Source organism: Chlamydotis macqueenii, chromosome 19 (assembly GCF_036417535.1).
Source record: "Chlamydotis macqueenii isolate bChlMac1 chromosome 19, bChlMac1.mat, whole genome shotgun sequence".
Taxonomy (NCBI): domain Eukaryota; kingdom Metazoa; phylum Chordata; class Aves; order Otidiformes; family Otididae; genus Chlamydotis; species Chlamydotis macqueenii.
In genome coordinates, this window is record NC_141574.1 from 6,912,514 (window position 1) to 6,927,515 (window position 15,002).

Sequence of the window (15,002 nt, forward strand, 5' to 3'; positions counted from 1 at the left end):
CCTTGCTTTAGCGGACTTTGGAGTTGAGTCTGAAGGGTGAGCAGATGAGAACTGATTTTTGGCGGGCTTCTCTCTGCCTGCCAGCTGTGCTGCCAGCAGTGGTGCCTGAAGGGCCAGAGCTACAGGAGTCCAGGGACAAACACTTGTAGCTCAGTGCTTGCCAGACACCTGCTTGAGTGTTTGAACCCCACTGCTGACTGAAATATTCAGTGACAAGGAAGGCTGCGTTGACTGCACGCTGTTCTGTGTGCGGTGCGTCCCAGTTCCCCAGCAGCCCCCTGTAATACTCTTAACAATGTTTTTAAAAGCTCTGTATTCGGATTCAAGAGACGCTGAGAAATACCTTCCCTCTGCTCGGAGAGGATCTCTGTGGCAGGCTGTTACCTGAGCAAGCCTACGCGCTATTGAGCAGCCGTGCACTCCTGAAATAATACAGCCTTGCGTCAGACTCGCAGCTCCCAGTAACGCGAGCCGAGGCTGTTGGTTTTTCATCCTCCATCTTGTGATAGGAGTCATGAACTGAAACATGAGAAGATGGTCCGGGTGGTGCAGCCTTTGCCTCCTCCTCCCACCTGGTCTAGGCAAGTGCCAAAGCTTAATGCTGCCACAGGAAGAAAAAACAATCTCCATTTTAGAAGTATTTCGTGATGCAAAGTGCAAACCCTCCTTTTTCCATCAGAGGGAGCAGCCAGCTCATGCCCTGCCCAAAAACCTTGGAGCCTGCAGGGTGAACAGCCTCCTGCGCTTCAGGGCTGTTGTAAACTCTGCGCAGCGGAGGAAGGATTGCGAGCAGCAGAAAGGTGCGCCCGCACCGGGAGAGAATAACCTTGCACCAAAAAGTGCAATTCCTGTTCAAAATGTATAGCATGACCTGTTTTTCCTCAGCTGCTTTTATGCTGGTGGGTATTCCTGCTCCTAAAAGCCTTCACCTCCCATCTGCCGTTCCTGGCAGTGAACGGATAAAGTCAGCATTGGAAATGGGGAAGGGTTACCTCAAACGCGGGGACAAGGACACGGACACAGCTGCTTGTCCTGGGCACACCAGAGCTTTGCTGCTGATCAAGCTCACGTCTCAGGGGCCGGGTGTTGCGCCGTCCTGGTGAAAAGAAAGAAAAACGGCGTGGGCCAGAAATGCCCGCACTGGACGGTGCTGGGTGTGCAAGACGTCCCTAAACTACTCCTGAATGGGTTTAGACTTCGGGAAAAACACAGCGTGGCCGGTAAAACCGTTGGCAACCGGCAGTGGGCTGGAAAGCGACAACCCACGCGGGACGTAGCGGGTGGGAGGGTCCGGCCGAGCCAAGGCCCCCCCCCCACCCCACGCAGCATCGCCGCTAAGGAGCGGCTCGGCGGCGATTTAACTCAAAAACGGGCGATTGAACCCCGCGGCTGAGCCCGGCCCCGCGCCGGGAAGGGTTAAGGCAGCCGGTACCGCGGAGGAAGTCCCGCACCCCCACCCGCTCTTCCGCTCCCCGCGGCCCCGGGCGGGTTGGGGGGGGGGTACGGGGTCCCTCCCCCATCACCCACAGCCGGAAAAAAAAAAAAAACAACAACAACAAACCAAAAAAAAAAAAAAAAAAAAAAAAAAAAACAACAAACCAAACCAACAGCCACCTCACTTTGAGCCCAGGCCGCCCGCGGCTGCCAAGTCGGGCTTTATTTTATTTTCGGCTGGGCGGCGGCGGGAGGAGCGGGCAGCCGGATCCCCAGCGCCCGGGCCCTCGTCCCAGCCCGGCCCCTGCCCTTCGCCCGCCCCAGGCCCGGGGACGGGGCCGATCGGCGGTGCCGGACCCGCCTGCAGCCAGGTGAGGCCGGGAGCTCGTTTGGGGGAAGAAACCGGCTGCTGGAAACGGGGCTGGGGTGGGGGATTTGGCCGCGGGGCTGGGGGGGGCGAGGCGGGGGTTTAGGGGTTTGGTGGGGGGCGGGCACCCCCGTGCTGGCCTAAGAACTGACTGCGGCTGGAGCTTTTGGGATTTATCTCCATAAATGTTCGCGTGTTATTGGCTATTGACCGAGGCAGGCACGGAAACCCCCGTGGCACCGCAGCGGGCCGGGGGGCGATGTCCCGCACCCCCATTCCCCCATCTCCAACCCAGGACAGAAACCTCTCCCCCCCTTCCCAGGCTCCTTTACCCCCCCTTGCGCTCCCATGGAGCCCGCACAGCTCCGATAATAAACCCAGCTTATCCTGCGGGTGCCCTGGACCAGCTGCTCCTGTGGTACCGGGATGTTTTAAACGAACCCCTGGGCTCTTCCCTCCCAAAAGAAGGCCCACCGACCCCGGGCTTCCCCCGGCACCGCTCCGCAGGTGCTCCCCACATCCTTCCCCACAACGCCAACTCCCAGGACTTTGATTTTCAGCTTAAAAAAAAAAAATAAATCCAAGCCGTTCCACACCCCCCCCCGAGATATTTTCTTTTCTCTGCTCCCTGATCCTACCTCTCATTTATAATTTCAGCAATGCTTGCAATATTCCCAACAGCTAAAATTTTCTAAGTTAAATCAAACCCGTGTCTGTTCAGAAATGCTCCAGCCCTTGTTAGACATCCCTCCCAGCAGCACCAGGCATCGACACATCAGCCCTTCTAAGCAGGTCAGGACAGATACGCTTCGATAATACGATTTACGTGTACTTAGAGATGCAAACCTGCCTGGCAGAGTTACTGCCACCCGGGAGAGGAGGAGGAAGGAAAACCCGCAGTATTGGGGCTCTCCTGCCCACATACTGTCCCTCTCCCCGTGATAAACTCTCGCCCCGAGGTGACAATTTTGCTGCTCAAGCTTATAAAGAGCCGCTTTCCACACTAGCTGCTTGCTCTGCGTGTGTGTTTGCGGAGCAGCTGGACACAGACTGTCAGGATTTCAGCAACGCAGGGCGCAGGAACAAGCTGAGGACATCCCGTTCCCAGCGCTTAAAGAGAAACACCAGTGAAAATTAGGGATCAGGACTGCTGGATATTTTTCCCACCTCTCTATCAAAATACTGTCACACCGGCTCCTACTCCAGCAATGGCAGCACATATCAAAAAAACCCCAAACTCCCCCAAAAAGAGGAAAAAAGAGGAGGGACAAAAGCCTCTCAGGAGTTTTGGAGGCTGCTGGCAGCTGTACGCGTACGGCTGAGGAAGCTCGCTCAGCTGTTGGCCTCGGGCTGGCTCGGCCCCGGCTGACCCCGCAGCGCTGGCTGTCCCCGAGCACCGGGCCCCCACCTGCACCCTGACTCGCCGAGCTCCCCGCGCCGCTTCACCGACCCTCGCCACCCGTTTTCCATCCTTAGTCCTTTTCCGTTCTCTTTAAACAATATTTTTTTCCTCCTTGTTCTCAGACAAATTGTTCCAGACAACTTTGTCATCTTAAAAATAACCAGGAAAAAAAGAAGAAGAAGAAGGAAAAAAAAAAAAAAAGGTAAGGCAGATTTCAGCGCTTCGCAGGGGTCTGTGGGTGGCGTTGGCACGGGGTGACATTTCTGGAGGTCGCTGCTGGGGACCTTTGCACCCGCTACTGTGCACCTTTGCAAGCTTAAGGTGCAACTGAGCCGCTGCCTCCCCTGCCAGCGCTCGCCCCGCACGAGTCTCAAGGAATTAGTGAAATTGCTTTCCCAGGTGGAAGGAACTGGGAGAAGTGTGGCGTAGCCCTCAGCACGTGGTAGGAGCTGGAGGACGATGCCCTGCAAGCTGGGTGCGGGTGCTCTCCGGGAAGGGATGAGGTTTTGAGGGGCTGCAGCTCTTCCCAAAGCCTCAGCCCCAGCCAAGGGCACATCCACGCTACGGGGGATCCGGTGGGATTTCTCCTGTTCTCAAAGGGATCCCTGTGGGGTCTTGAGGGCAAAGCTTTGCTTTTCCAACCAACAAAATATTCCCTTTGGATGGTGGTCCAGGATCATCGTCCTTCCTCCTCAATGTTTTCTCCTCCGGGAGGGATTCAGGGTCCCTGCCCCGGGTGCAGCGAGCACCCATCCTTGCTCTTTTCTCCTTGCAGCCCCTTTCTGCCGGCAGACGAGCCCAAGGTGGCACCAAACAGGAGCCAGAGATGACCAAGGAGGAAGACCTACCGGACTGGAACACATCCAAGGAGTTTTATGAAAAATACGAGCCGAAGGAGGTTTTGGGCAGGTAAAGCTTCTTTTCGGCAAACTGTGGTTTCACTCACTCCAGTGCTGGGAACAACATCCCCCGGGAATCTGATATGAACAGGGCCCATGGCAGCTTGGGGTTAAAAATAGCATGAAGCAGCGCTTTCCATCAGCTCAAATCTTGCGTCCCACCAAGAGAGGGTAACAGCGCAAAACCCACACACGCGTGAAAATACCAACCAGCCCCAGCCCCAGCGGCGTGGCCGTGGAGTCGGGCTGGACGGGGAGGAACGGAGACCCCCACCTTGTCTGTGCTGTTCCCTGGCAGGGGGGTGAGCAGCGTCGTCCGTCGGTGCATTCACAAAAGCAGCCGGCAGGAGTATGCCGTGAAGATTATTGACATCACGGCGGGGAACATATCCCCCAAGGAGGTGCAGGAACTGCGAGAAGCCACCGCTAAAGAGATCGACATTCTCCGGAAAGTCTCGGGCCACCCCAACGTCAGTAAGTCAGGCTCTGAGCAGCAGGGCAAAGGGGTTTTCTGCCCCATTTATTCTTCAGCTTGTCCCCAGGAAGGGATTTTTAGGGTGAAATCCCTGGAGGGTCAGACCTCCACTGGTCCTAAGGTGACTCGGGGCATCGTTTGCTTTACCTTTGCACACATGCCAGTGGTGCCCAACTAAAACGCTAACGGAGATCAACTCCTCATGAGCAATTTTTAGTCCGTTAGCAAACAGGACCACGCTATGCACTGTGCTCACAGCCCCCGTGTTCTGTTGCAGTCCAGCTGAAGGACAGCTATGAATCCAGCACCTTCTTCTTCTTGGTTTTTGACCTGTAAGTACCAGCTCGCCCATCACCCCAGCACCACGTCCCCAAGCCCGTCCCCACTCTGCAGGCGGCCACCAACCAACGCCCGCCCCAGCTTTTTACGGCCCAAACTGGGGAAAGTGGGGGGGATGACCAGCTTAAGGTAGAAACAAGCCTCGATTGCTGCGAGACAGCTCACTGCAGCCTCACCACCGCCAGCGTTTCCCCTCCGTCAGCGCTGCTCAGGTTTCCCCGTAACCTTTGGTGGGAGCCATCGGGCGTCCCTGCGGGTTATTTATATGCCCAGCGGGACCAGGGCGCGCGTGACACCGCGACTCCTGACGCCGGGGCAGCGCGATGGACGTCAGCGAAGGGGGATGGCACTAGGAGAGCCCCATCCAAAACAGCCTTTCCTCCTCTTGCCTGATGTTTTGCAGCAATATTTAGGGATTTTTACCCCTTTTTATTAACAAGTTGGCTTGTCGTTTGGTGCGATGGGTGCCCTGGGGCTGTTAAGGGGCAGCGACCCCCGAGTGATCCTCCCCAAGGGTCTGGGGCCGGTTTGCCGGTGCAGCTCAGCCGCTGCCCGCCTCCGTTTTCCCTTCTGTGCGCAGGATGAAGAAAGGGGAGCTCTTTGACTACCTCACTGAGAAAGTCACCTTGAGCGAGAAGGAAACCAGGTAAGGCCAGATGCAGATGGCCAAAAATCAGGTTGGGAAAGCAGAGCGCGGGTTCGCAGGACGACCTTGCGGCCAGCACGGCACCCACGGGCAAAACAGCACCGCGGGCTGCGTCCCTACACTCAGACGTCAGGGCTGAGTTGTCTCCCGTCCCCAGAAAGATCATGCGGGCGCTGCTGGAAGTGATCCAGTACCTCCACTCCATCGACATCGTCCACCGGGACCTGAAGCCAGAGAACATCCTTCTGGACGACGACATGAACATTAAGCTGACGGACTTCGGCTTCTCCTGCCAGCTGCGTGAGAACGAGAAGCTCAAAGGTAGGAGGGACGGCGATGCCGGGCTGGGCCATGGCCACCCTGTTGCTGCGGTGCCCATGGGGAGTTGGTGGGGTCTCTCCAGCCCCGCTGTCTCCTTGGGACCAGTCTTGCTGCCACGGGTGCAAACCAGTGCCTGTTGGCGTGAGGTGCCCTCCTGCTCGCGCACGAGCCCGGCTCTGGCTGCGGCACAGCCTCCACACCTCACTCCTCGCTCTGAAGAAGTTGCTGCCCATTAGGAAAATCATCCTCTTCTTTCTGCTTCTTTTTTGATCTGGTTGATCCTCGTTATTCCATCCACTTACTGCCCAAAATTAAGGTTTTTTTCCCTCCAACTCCTACCCTGCATAGAGCCACCTATCCAACAACGAGCATCCCCCCACACCAGCATCCCCATTGCTCTCCTCACTCACATTTTAGCCACAATAATCCACCAAGAAAAGTCACCAGCAAGATGCACGCGAGCTGCGGTTGCTCCCTGCGAGCACCATCCCTGCAAAGATCCCACCTGGGATTCAGACCCCCCCCCACCATTGACTGCTCAGGGGAGGGTGGGGATGGCACAACCCCTCCCAGGTCGCTCAGGAGGATGCTCTACCCCATCTTTGCAGAGATCTGCGGCACGCCCGGCTACCTGGCCCCCGAGATCCTGCAGTGCTCCATGGACGACGAGCACCAAGGCTACGGGAAGGAGGTCGATATGTGAGTGAGACGCCGGCCTTCCCCCTTCACCCCTTGGGCTGCTCCCGAAACGCGCGCGGCATGAGACACAGCGAGAGCTCTGCAGATGGGAATTGATTGGGAAGGAATTAAATGATGTGCCGAAAAACACCCTGGGGGGCTGTCCTGGTGACCAGGGGGCTCTGGGACAGAAGCAGCCTGGGGATGAGCCCACGTCCCCGCTTTGCCTGGTCAGGGAGGAGGGAAAGCAGCACTTTCTGCTCATAAAAATCAACTCGGGCTGGCCGCCAAGGCACGAGGCTTTTTAAAGACACCTCATAGCGAGACACCAGCCCGAGGCAGCCCCTGAGACAGCAGCGAGCTCGGGAAAGCCCACCAGAGCCCAGTCTGAGCCCTGCGGGGACACTGCCACCATCTCTGGTGGCTTTGGGCTCAGGTCTGCAGCAGTCAGAGCTGTAACCAACCACCTGAGACACACCAGGGCACTTCAGCCCCTTTTCAGTTCAAATACCTCCATTAACTCCCACCACCAGGTCCCACCTTCCCCAAAAAACCCCAAGGAAAACCAAGAAAAGCAAACACCTCCAACTCACAGCTTCCTCCTGCAGCATCCAGGAGAGGAGAGCAGCCCAACTCAAAAACCCCAAACCTCTCCACAACAGCAGGGCTGCTCCTTATCACCCATCGGGGCTAACGAGCCCCAGCAGCGAGCTCAGCCTTCCTCATCACACACCACGCAGGGCAGCATCCTCCTGGTTTTCCAGAGAGGCAAAGCCCAGCATGTCCTGCTTGGGGGGCACGGATCCGGCCGGGTGCCCCCAGGGTGCCGGTTGGGGCTGGAGGGTCCGGTTGGGCTGCCCGCAGGTGGAGCACCGGGGTGATCATGTACACCTTGCTGGCCGGCTCGCCTCCCTTCTGGCACCGCAAGCAGATGCTGATGCTGCGGATGATCATGAACGGCGACTACCAGTTCGGCTCCCCGGAGTGGGATGACCGCTCGGACACCGTCAAGGACCTGGTAGGTGCTTGGGGATGGGAAAACCTTTGCGGGGAGTGAGTTTGGCAGACATCTGGGACACCCCAGGTGGATCTGATTCCCTCCTGCAGATCTCCCGGTTCCTGGTGGTGGACCCGCGGCAGCGGTACACGGCCGGCGAGGCGCTGGCCCACCCCTTCTTCCAGCAGTACGACGTGGAGGAGGTTCGGCACTTCAGCCCCTTCCGGAAATTCAAGGTGAGGTTGGGTACGGAGGTGTGTCAACACCTCGACCCTGAGCCCGGGAGCTGCAGGAACCAAGTGGTGGGATAGGTTTGCAGCTGAGCTGGGAGAAACTGGGAGTTCAGCAAGGCTGATGGACCTGCTGCAGCAGATCCTTCTCCGAGCACTGTTTTGCTTACTTTCTGGCACTTCCTAAGGGCTTTTTCACAGAAGGGAATTAAATAAGAAAAAGGAAAAGCCTGTCTCCATGGCAAATCATTAAAAAGGAAAAAAAAAAATCACTTCTAAGGGGAAATCGGTGAGCCTGACATCCCGTGGGTGCACCAAACAATGCGAAAGTTTTGGAACAGAGGAATCCTTTCCCTATAGCTGGACATTAAGGCAGCATAAAGGAACCCAAAGTGGCATTAGGTGACACATTTAGGACCACCCTGCAGTCTTGACATTCAGGGCACACTTGAAAAAAGCCCGTACAGCTCACACAGGGCTAAATACACGTGCCAGGAGCCGGGCTCCCTCCCGACTCCGCACAGATAGCAGCCACATGGCACGCGGGATGCAGTGGGGCCCGATCGGTGGAAGGACCGGCCACAAATTGCAGCCTGTTCCCCATTGTGCTGCAGGTGATTTGCCTGACCGTCCTGGCGTCCGTCCGCATCTACTACCAATACCGGCTGGCCAAGGCCATCACCAGGGAGCTGGTGGTGCGGGACCCCTACGCCCTGAAACCCATCCGCAAGCTGATCGACGCCTGCGCCTTCAGGACCTACCGGCACTGGGTGAAGAAGGGGGAGGCGCAGAACAGAGCCGCCCTCTTCGAGAACACCTGCAAGGCCATTTTGCTGACCCTGGCAGCCGAGGAAGGGCTGTTCTGATCGCCGCTGCGTAAGCCGATGAGTTTGCTCAGAGCTGAGGCGAGTAAAACCTTTGAAAACCAACCAGTGATTTCTTTTGCCTTTTCTTTCGTGGGCTTCAGGTCAGGTGCAGATGCAAACCCAGCAGACGGCAGCGATTTGCCCCAGGGGTACGTCCCCCTGCAAGGGATGGGTTTGGAGAAACTGTAACCAGCCACAGCTCCCAGTGTTCCTGGAGCAGCAGAGCTGCTCAGGGAAGGCTCAGCTCAGCCCTGGAGCGGGACACTTTTGGGGCAGTCGCAGGTGGAGGAGGGACGAGGGGTTCCCCAGTGGGTGTCCTCACCCACCCACATGCTCAGGGCTCCTGGTCTCGTCAGATCTGGTGGCAGAGCTTGTGCACGGCCAGTTTGTAGCCTTCATACTGGTTGTAACACCTGGGAGAGGTGGGTTGCTGGTTTGTATCATCTGTGCACTTAGAAACGAGCACACATGTCGTGTTGTCACTGTTGAAGGGTCAATAAAGGCACCCTGATTTATTCCTGGGAAGGCTCAGCAGATGGGATGAAGCTGGGACTTCCTGAGGAGACGGGGACGGATGTATGAGTCTCCCTCCCAGGGATCTGTCCCCATCGCTCTCCCGCTGCAGCCGCTCATCACGGCAGCTCTGTGCCAGAGGCCCTGGGGGGCTGCGGGTGTTTGTTCACTCCGTCTGGGGCTGGAGTCACAGCAGCTCTGTCCCGCTCCCACACACACGCACCCCTCTGCTTATTTAAAACGGACACCAAAAGGAGAGCTCTCATCTCTACCACAGCAGAAGAAAGACATTAAAGATAAACCATCCTCCCTGCCATTCCCAGTCACTGCTCATGCCCAGACATCCCAGTGCAGAAAGGAGTTTTAGCTGAAAGTATTTATTCTTAATTTTTAAAACTGTCTCGATTAAAGTGACTGCTGGAGGATACCGTTTGTCTCCACAGGAGAAAATGCTTTCAGGTCTTCCTGAGTGACCTCCTCAGAGCTCAGGCTTGGTCCAGCTTTTCTCGGCCGTGACAGGCGGGATGTCGGCAGCGCAGCGGAAGCTGAGGTTGTCAGAGGCAGAGTCTGGCGTGTTCCCCATTCTCATGGGGGAAAAAAGACCCAAAGTTAGAGAGGCTTCCTTGTCCACGCTGACATCATTTAACATGACCCTCTCTAACAGCCTGGAAACATCTTCCGCTTCTGTTGAGTAACTTCAAGAAAAGCATTTAAATCTAAATACTTGATGGAAAATACACGATTTGAGAAGGAATGAAGAATGTATTTATAGCAGGAAAATTTTTAGCACTATTTGTAGCATGTTTTCCTTACGGCTTCTCAGAAAAACTGAGTAGGAACACAGGTCTTAAAACCCCTTCCAAATTAAACCAAGCCAGAAGAAATCACCGCAAAACAGTGCCGAGACCTACCTGGTAGTAACACGAGCTTTATGATTTGCAGACCCATCTGCAGTGTCAATCCAGGAGGCGCCTCTCAGGACCTGCATCTTCTGAGCGCGCTGCCTCGATGAGAGCCCTGGAGCCGGGTAATCTGAGGCGGTCCACTCCCAGGTGTTTCCCAGCAGGTCGTAGAGCCCTGAGACATGGATTATCAGGATTTTCCATCAGGATTCTGACAGCACATTTGCAAGGGCTGCAAAAGCACTTTGGTGTACGGGAAAGGGAGTGCAACATTCACAGCATCACAGCAAGAGCGTGGTTTACTGGTGAGACTGGGAACCAGCAGCTCTTCGCTGTATTTCAAACTGGCCCACTTATAACCCAGCCTTCCACAAATCTCTCATTGAAATGCATCTCATTGTTTCCCACCTGCATGAAGGCACAGCATCTGCTATCCACAAAACAACATGCTTGGGATTTTCAGGTAAATGACATGGAAATGCAAAATAACTGACTGCTAATTAAAAGCGGGGGACAGTTTGGTGCACCAGGGGCGTGTCAGCCAACCTCAGTAACAGCCATCAGTGCTTTTGCTGGGCTCAGTGACTCTATCAAGATCCTGATGTGATCCCATGTTGTATTAGAAACCCTGCTATAACTACGGGATTTTATAATTAGTGTTAATTTAGGAGGCAGATGCCATCCCCAAAACCAGAGCGGGGATGTCTGCTCCATACCGTAGTTGTTCTGAGGAGGGAACGCTGCCACCGGCGAGACGCCGTGATAACCGTCTTCAGCCGTGTCGACCCCTGGGAACTTGCCCTGCGGGAAGAAAGATCACTCCAAGCAAAGATCCATCACGGAGACCATGAGGTCCTGCTCTTCACAGCACCGTGTTACCCTTAAATAATGGAAATCACTCTCCATTGCAAATGAACTCTACACAGCATTTCTGGCCATCTAAAGATCTCCCAAGGCAACCTCCTTTTCAAACAAATTTATGTATGATTTTTTGGAAGCATTGATATCTTGGTTTTCCAGGGAAGCTGGGCTCAGTCTGCTCCCTCCAAGGGTATTTCAGATAACCCACCAGGAGCTGAATTTGGGTACACTGCATTGCCTGCATTGCTTCCCAGGACCACGCGCAGGCAGCCACGCACGCTCTGTGGGTGAGTTAAACACCACCCTCAGCAGAGCTGAGTGTAGATGGGATGATTGTGATGATCTTACCTGCCACAGATTTGTACGGTTCAGCTGAAACTTGTTTCCCCAGGGATACATCCTTTCTGCCAAGGAGGAAGAGACACCCGTTACCCCTGTGTCACTCCAGCCTCTGCATTTGCCTATTTTTAACCGGCTTTTTATGACTGTCCTTTTCTGCTCAGCTCAGGACGCTGACAGGGGTTCCATGAATGGGGCCTGGCGGTCTAACCCCTACAGACACTGCCACGGAGGGCAGGAGAGACAGGAATCAGCAACAGCTTCCCATTTACAAACCATCGCTCGCACCAGGGAGTCCTGTGGTCCCCGCAGCGATCCCAGCAGCTGCTTTACGCCAGCCCCAACACTGAGGGGCAGGGGTGTCGCTCCTTGCCCCAAACCCATGAAATGGTAATTTTAGCTGGCAGAAGTGCTTTGTTTAGGAAGATACGTTAAGACTACAGATAAGCCATTTCTTCTTCCTATATTATTAATATCACCACTAATTTGACTCCCAGGCCAAAGGAGATGGTTCAGTCTCCCCAGACCAACCTCTGAAACCATCCCTGGATGGAGGTTTAGTTCTGGTAGAACTAACATTACCCAATGCCTCGGTTTGGAAAAAGGTCAGAGCTTGTGGCACGTACGCTCCAGTCCTCCCCTGGCAGCAAATTCCCACTCCTCCTCTGCTGGGAGCCTCTTCCCTTTCCAGGCGCAGAACGCCTGCGCGTCGTTCCAGCTCACGTGCAGCACCGGGTAATCCAACCTGTCCTTTATGCTGGAGCCGGGACCTGAGGGCTGGGAGGAATTGCACCAAACAGATATTAATTTATTTTATAAATTTTTCAATTCGAAAGGGAATAAAGGACAGAGCAGACCAAGGCAGGGAACGTGCAGCAACCAGAGATGCTATTTTCTGCCCCCATTTTCAGCTGATAAGGTTCAGCACACACTAACACGTGCACGCCCCCAGCACGGAAAGGACTCACTGCACCGGGATTTTACTCACCTGTCGCCAAAAAGCTTTCTCGATGGGCAGCCACCATGGGGCAGACTGGGAAAAGAAACGACACCAGATTAAAGCTGAACTGACAACACCCTCCCCCCAACCCCTGCCAAAACCATTCTACAGCAGTGTGCATAAAGAAGAGTGCTTGTTAGTCTGGAAATGGTTAAATGCTGCAGTTTGGTCTGGGTTACCACAGCCATTTCCATAGGGCTTTCCGACAGAGTAGAGCCCTCTGCTTTTAAAAGCGAAAACAGACCAAGCAGCCCATGCTGTTCAGTTTTTCTTTTTTAAGATTTGATTAATAAAGTACTTTTGCTCTGTCTCAGCTCACTGGAGCATCTCATGAGTCCAGTCTGACAGCGTTTGGAGAGGATGTAAACAGAGGAGCCCCATAAATCAATGCAGGCTCAGCCTTGCTGTTAGTTTCAAAAGCAAAACAACCCGAGACTGAAAAAAAAACCACTGAGAATGGGCAGGCTCTGCACTGAGAGGCAGCTGCTACTCAGTGGAACAGCAATACCGGCAAGGGTCTCCCCTCCTGGGTTTTTTTTTTTTACTTAAAACAGAGAGGTGATCAGAAACACCATCTCCATCATCATCACTGAAACTTATCCCCATTTAGATTTACCTCCAGTTTTTGGGTGACTTTTTTTTTCAGCTCTTCGGATACAAAATCCTCAAAGACAAAGCTCCAGCCAAACGCTTCTGCTTCTGTTTTGTATTTCTTTTCTCTGACAAACTCCCTGGCATAAATACAACACGCTCAGGCGTCTGGGTAAGAGTTCTTCAAGAGCCACCACAAATACTGCGATCTGCACACGCAACAGGTTCAGAGCAAGGCAAAATGTACACGACCTACAGTCACCCCACCTGCGGAGCATCCCGGCTCCTCGCCGGCACAGTTCCAGTCCGCTTGATACGGATTTAACAAATAAACCAGTCTGATTTGTATCTATTCACAGATGATAGTTTTTACGTTACCCATGTAGGTAAACTCACCCTGCACACTGATCTTCCATAAAATACAACAATTGCACAAATCAAAAATCCCTTAAAGTCACCAAAACCAAGAGCTGCTGTTAGTTAAACGTCCCCGACGTGGAAAAACCCATCACATGCCGCTGAATAATCTCACCCTGCTTCTGTCCCGTTTGCTTCCCCAGTGCCTAAGCTGCAGTAACTGCTGTTACTGTGCACTGCTGAGCAGCTACTGGCGCCTGGAAGCGTTGGCTCTTTTTAACCAACATGGCAGATAAAAACATTTCCCCCAGTACGTCCATTAGCGCTCTGTACAAGGCCTTCTGTAAAATACACGAAGGGGTAGTGTTGTATTTACAAACGGAAATGCAACCTATAGGAACCCGAAGTCTGGAAGAGTACAGCCCTATTAGTAAGGAAAAGACACACAAAAAAAGCATGTATGCAGGGAGGAAAGGAGGAGAGAAAGAAAAGAAAAAGAGAAAAGAAAAAGAGAAAAGAAAAAGAGAAAAGAAAAAGAGAAAAGAAAAAGAGAAAAGAAAAAGAGAAAAGAAAAAGAGAAAAAGAAAGCATGTTTGCAAGCTACACTGGTAAGATGCTTCAGGCTGCAGCTGCAGCAGTGATTTATTGAACTGACACATTTTTTTTTCTCAGGAAAGTGCTGGGAGCATCCAAGCGTTGGCTTTCAGACCCAACCAGCCCCGAAAGACCTGGCACCAACCCCCACGCCCTCCCCGCGGCTGCCCGAGGTACCCATTCCCTGCGAGCCAAGCAGACCCAGGCCCTCGCTCTTACCTGAAATCCCTGTTCGTGACGGGATATTTGTCGATAGCAAACGGTTTCACCGTCACCTCCCTGACGGGCCCCTCTTCGTTCCTCCTCTCCAGGGAACCGGATCCCATCTGGAACTTCCCTCCAGGCAGCTGCACCATGCTTTCATCCTTGGCAAAGGCTAAAAGTGAAGGAATTCAGTGTGAGAGCTTGCATTTTTAAACACTGCTGCAGAGCACAGCATGTGCTATTTGCCAAAAAGCCACTTTACGTACAAGAGGTAGGGTGCAATTTAGTAAATTACTACGATTAGCATTTACATAGCTCTGCGTTTTTTAAGTAACAAGCTTAAAATATTTTAAATTCACATTTTCAGCGTCTTTCTTGGGAAAGGAATGGCTCCATCCAGGTAAAGCCAGCTCCTTTAAATCAACGGCTTGCTACAACTAGGAGAAAAGGAACCTCGGCAGGGACACACAAAGCGGTTTTAGGGCTTCCCCGCGGCGGGGCAAGGCAGCGGCGGGGGCCGGGGCGCTCACCCCGCAGGCAGCAGCAGGCCAGCAGCGCCAGCCCCGCTCCCCGCGCAGCCATCCCCGCCGGAACCGCGGGGCGCGCCCCCGGAAAGCGGCGGGGCCGCGGGAAGTGGTTCCGGGCCCTGCCCCGCGCCGGGCACGCCCCCGCGCACTGCGGGACCACAGCGGCGTGGGTTTAGGGTCGGGGAGCAGATGGTTTGGGTTGGTTTTTTAAGAAAAGAGATACTTCTATAACACGGCAGTTGCATGTAAAGGTTGAGAAGCTTCCTGCTACCAGGGCCAGCAAGAAAACCACCACCCCTGAGGCATTTCAGTGTTTCGCAGGCAAAAGGAGTGGGTTTTTTGTTTTTTTTTTTTCTCCTGTTTGTGCAATCCCACTTCAAACCATTGAAGGGTATTTTCACAGCCCCCTGAGCGGAGGACTGCAGTGCCACGGCACGTACTGGAACGGGTAACCAAGTCC

The 15,002-nt window shown here is 54.2% G+C and overlaps 2 protein-coding genes across 3 annotated transcripts; one reads left to right on the top strand and one right to left on the bottom strand.

The window, feature by feature from the left end:
- The first annotated feature begins 3,957 nt into the window (after positions 1-3,957).
- PHKG1 (phosphorylase kinase catalytic subunit gamma 1) lies at positions 3,958-8,717 on the top strand. The gene is made up of 9 exons (XM_010129139.2): positions 3,958-4,112; positions 4,401-4,576; positions 4,855-4,909; positions 5,497-5,562; positions 5,720-5,883; positions 6,492-6,582; positions 7,426-7,579; positions 7,669-7,794; positions 8,403-8,717. The coding sequence occupies exons 1-9, from the start codon at positions 4,030-4,032 to the stop codon at positions 8,652-8,654; spliced, it is 1,167 nt and encodes a 388-aa protein (XP_010127441.2). The 5' UTR covers positions 3,958-4,029; the 3' UTR covers positions 8,655-8,717.
- Positions 8,718-9,524: 807 nt separating this feature from the next.
- On the bottom strand, positions 9,525-14,607 carry SUMF2 (sulfatase modifying factor 2). Of its 2 annotated transcripts, none has more exons than XM_086763163.1 (9): positions 14,546-14,607; positions 14,031-14,187; positions 12,886-13,000; positions 12,258-12,302; positions 11,896-12,046; positions 11,279-11,334; positions 10,786-10,870; positions 10,079-10,244; positions 9,525-9,751 (listed from the first exon to the last, which is right to left on the bottom strand). In XM_086763163.1, exons 1-9 carry the CDS (start codon positions 14,595-14,597, stop codon positions 9,646-9,648), a joined length of 933 nt encoding a protein of 310 aa, XP_086619289.1. In that variant the 5' UTR covers positions 14,598-14,607; the 3' UTR covers positions 9,525-9,645. The 2 variants fall into 2 exon arrangements, with proteins under 2 accessions (XP_086619289.1, XP_086619290.1); XM_086763164.1 differs by lacking the exon at positions 14,546-14,607 and adding an exon at positions 14,375-14,514.
- Between the last annotated feature and the right edge of the window lie 395 nt (positions 14,608-15,002).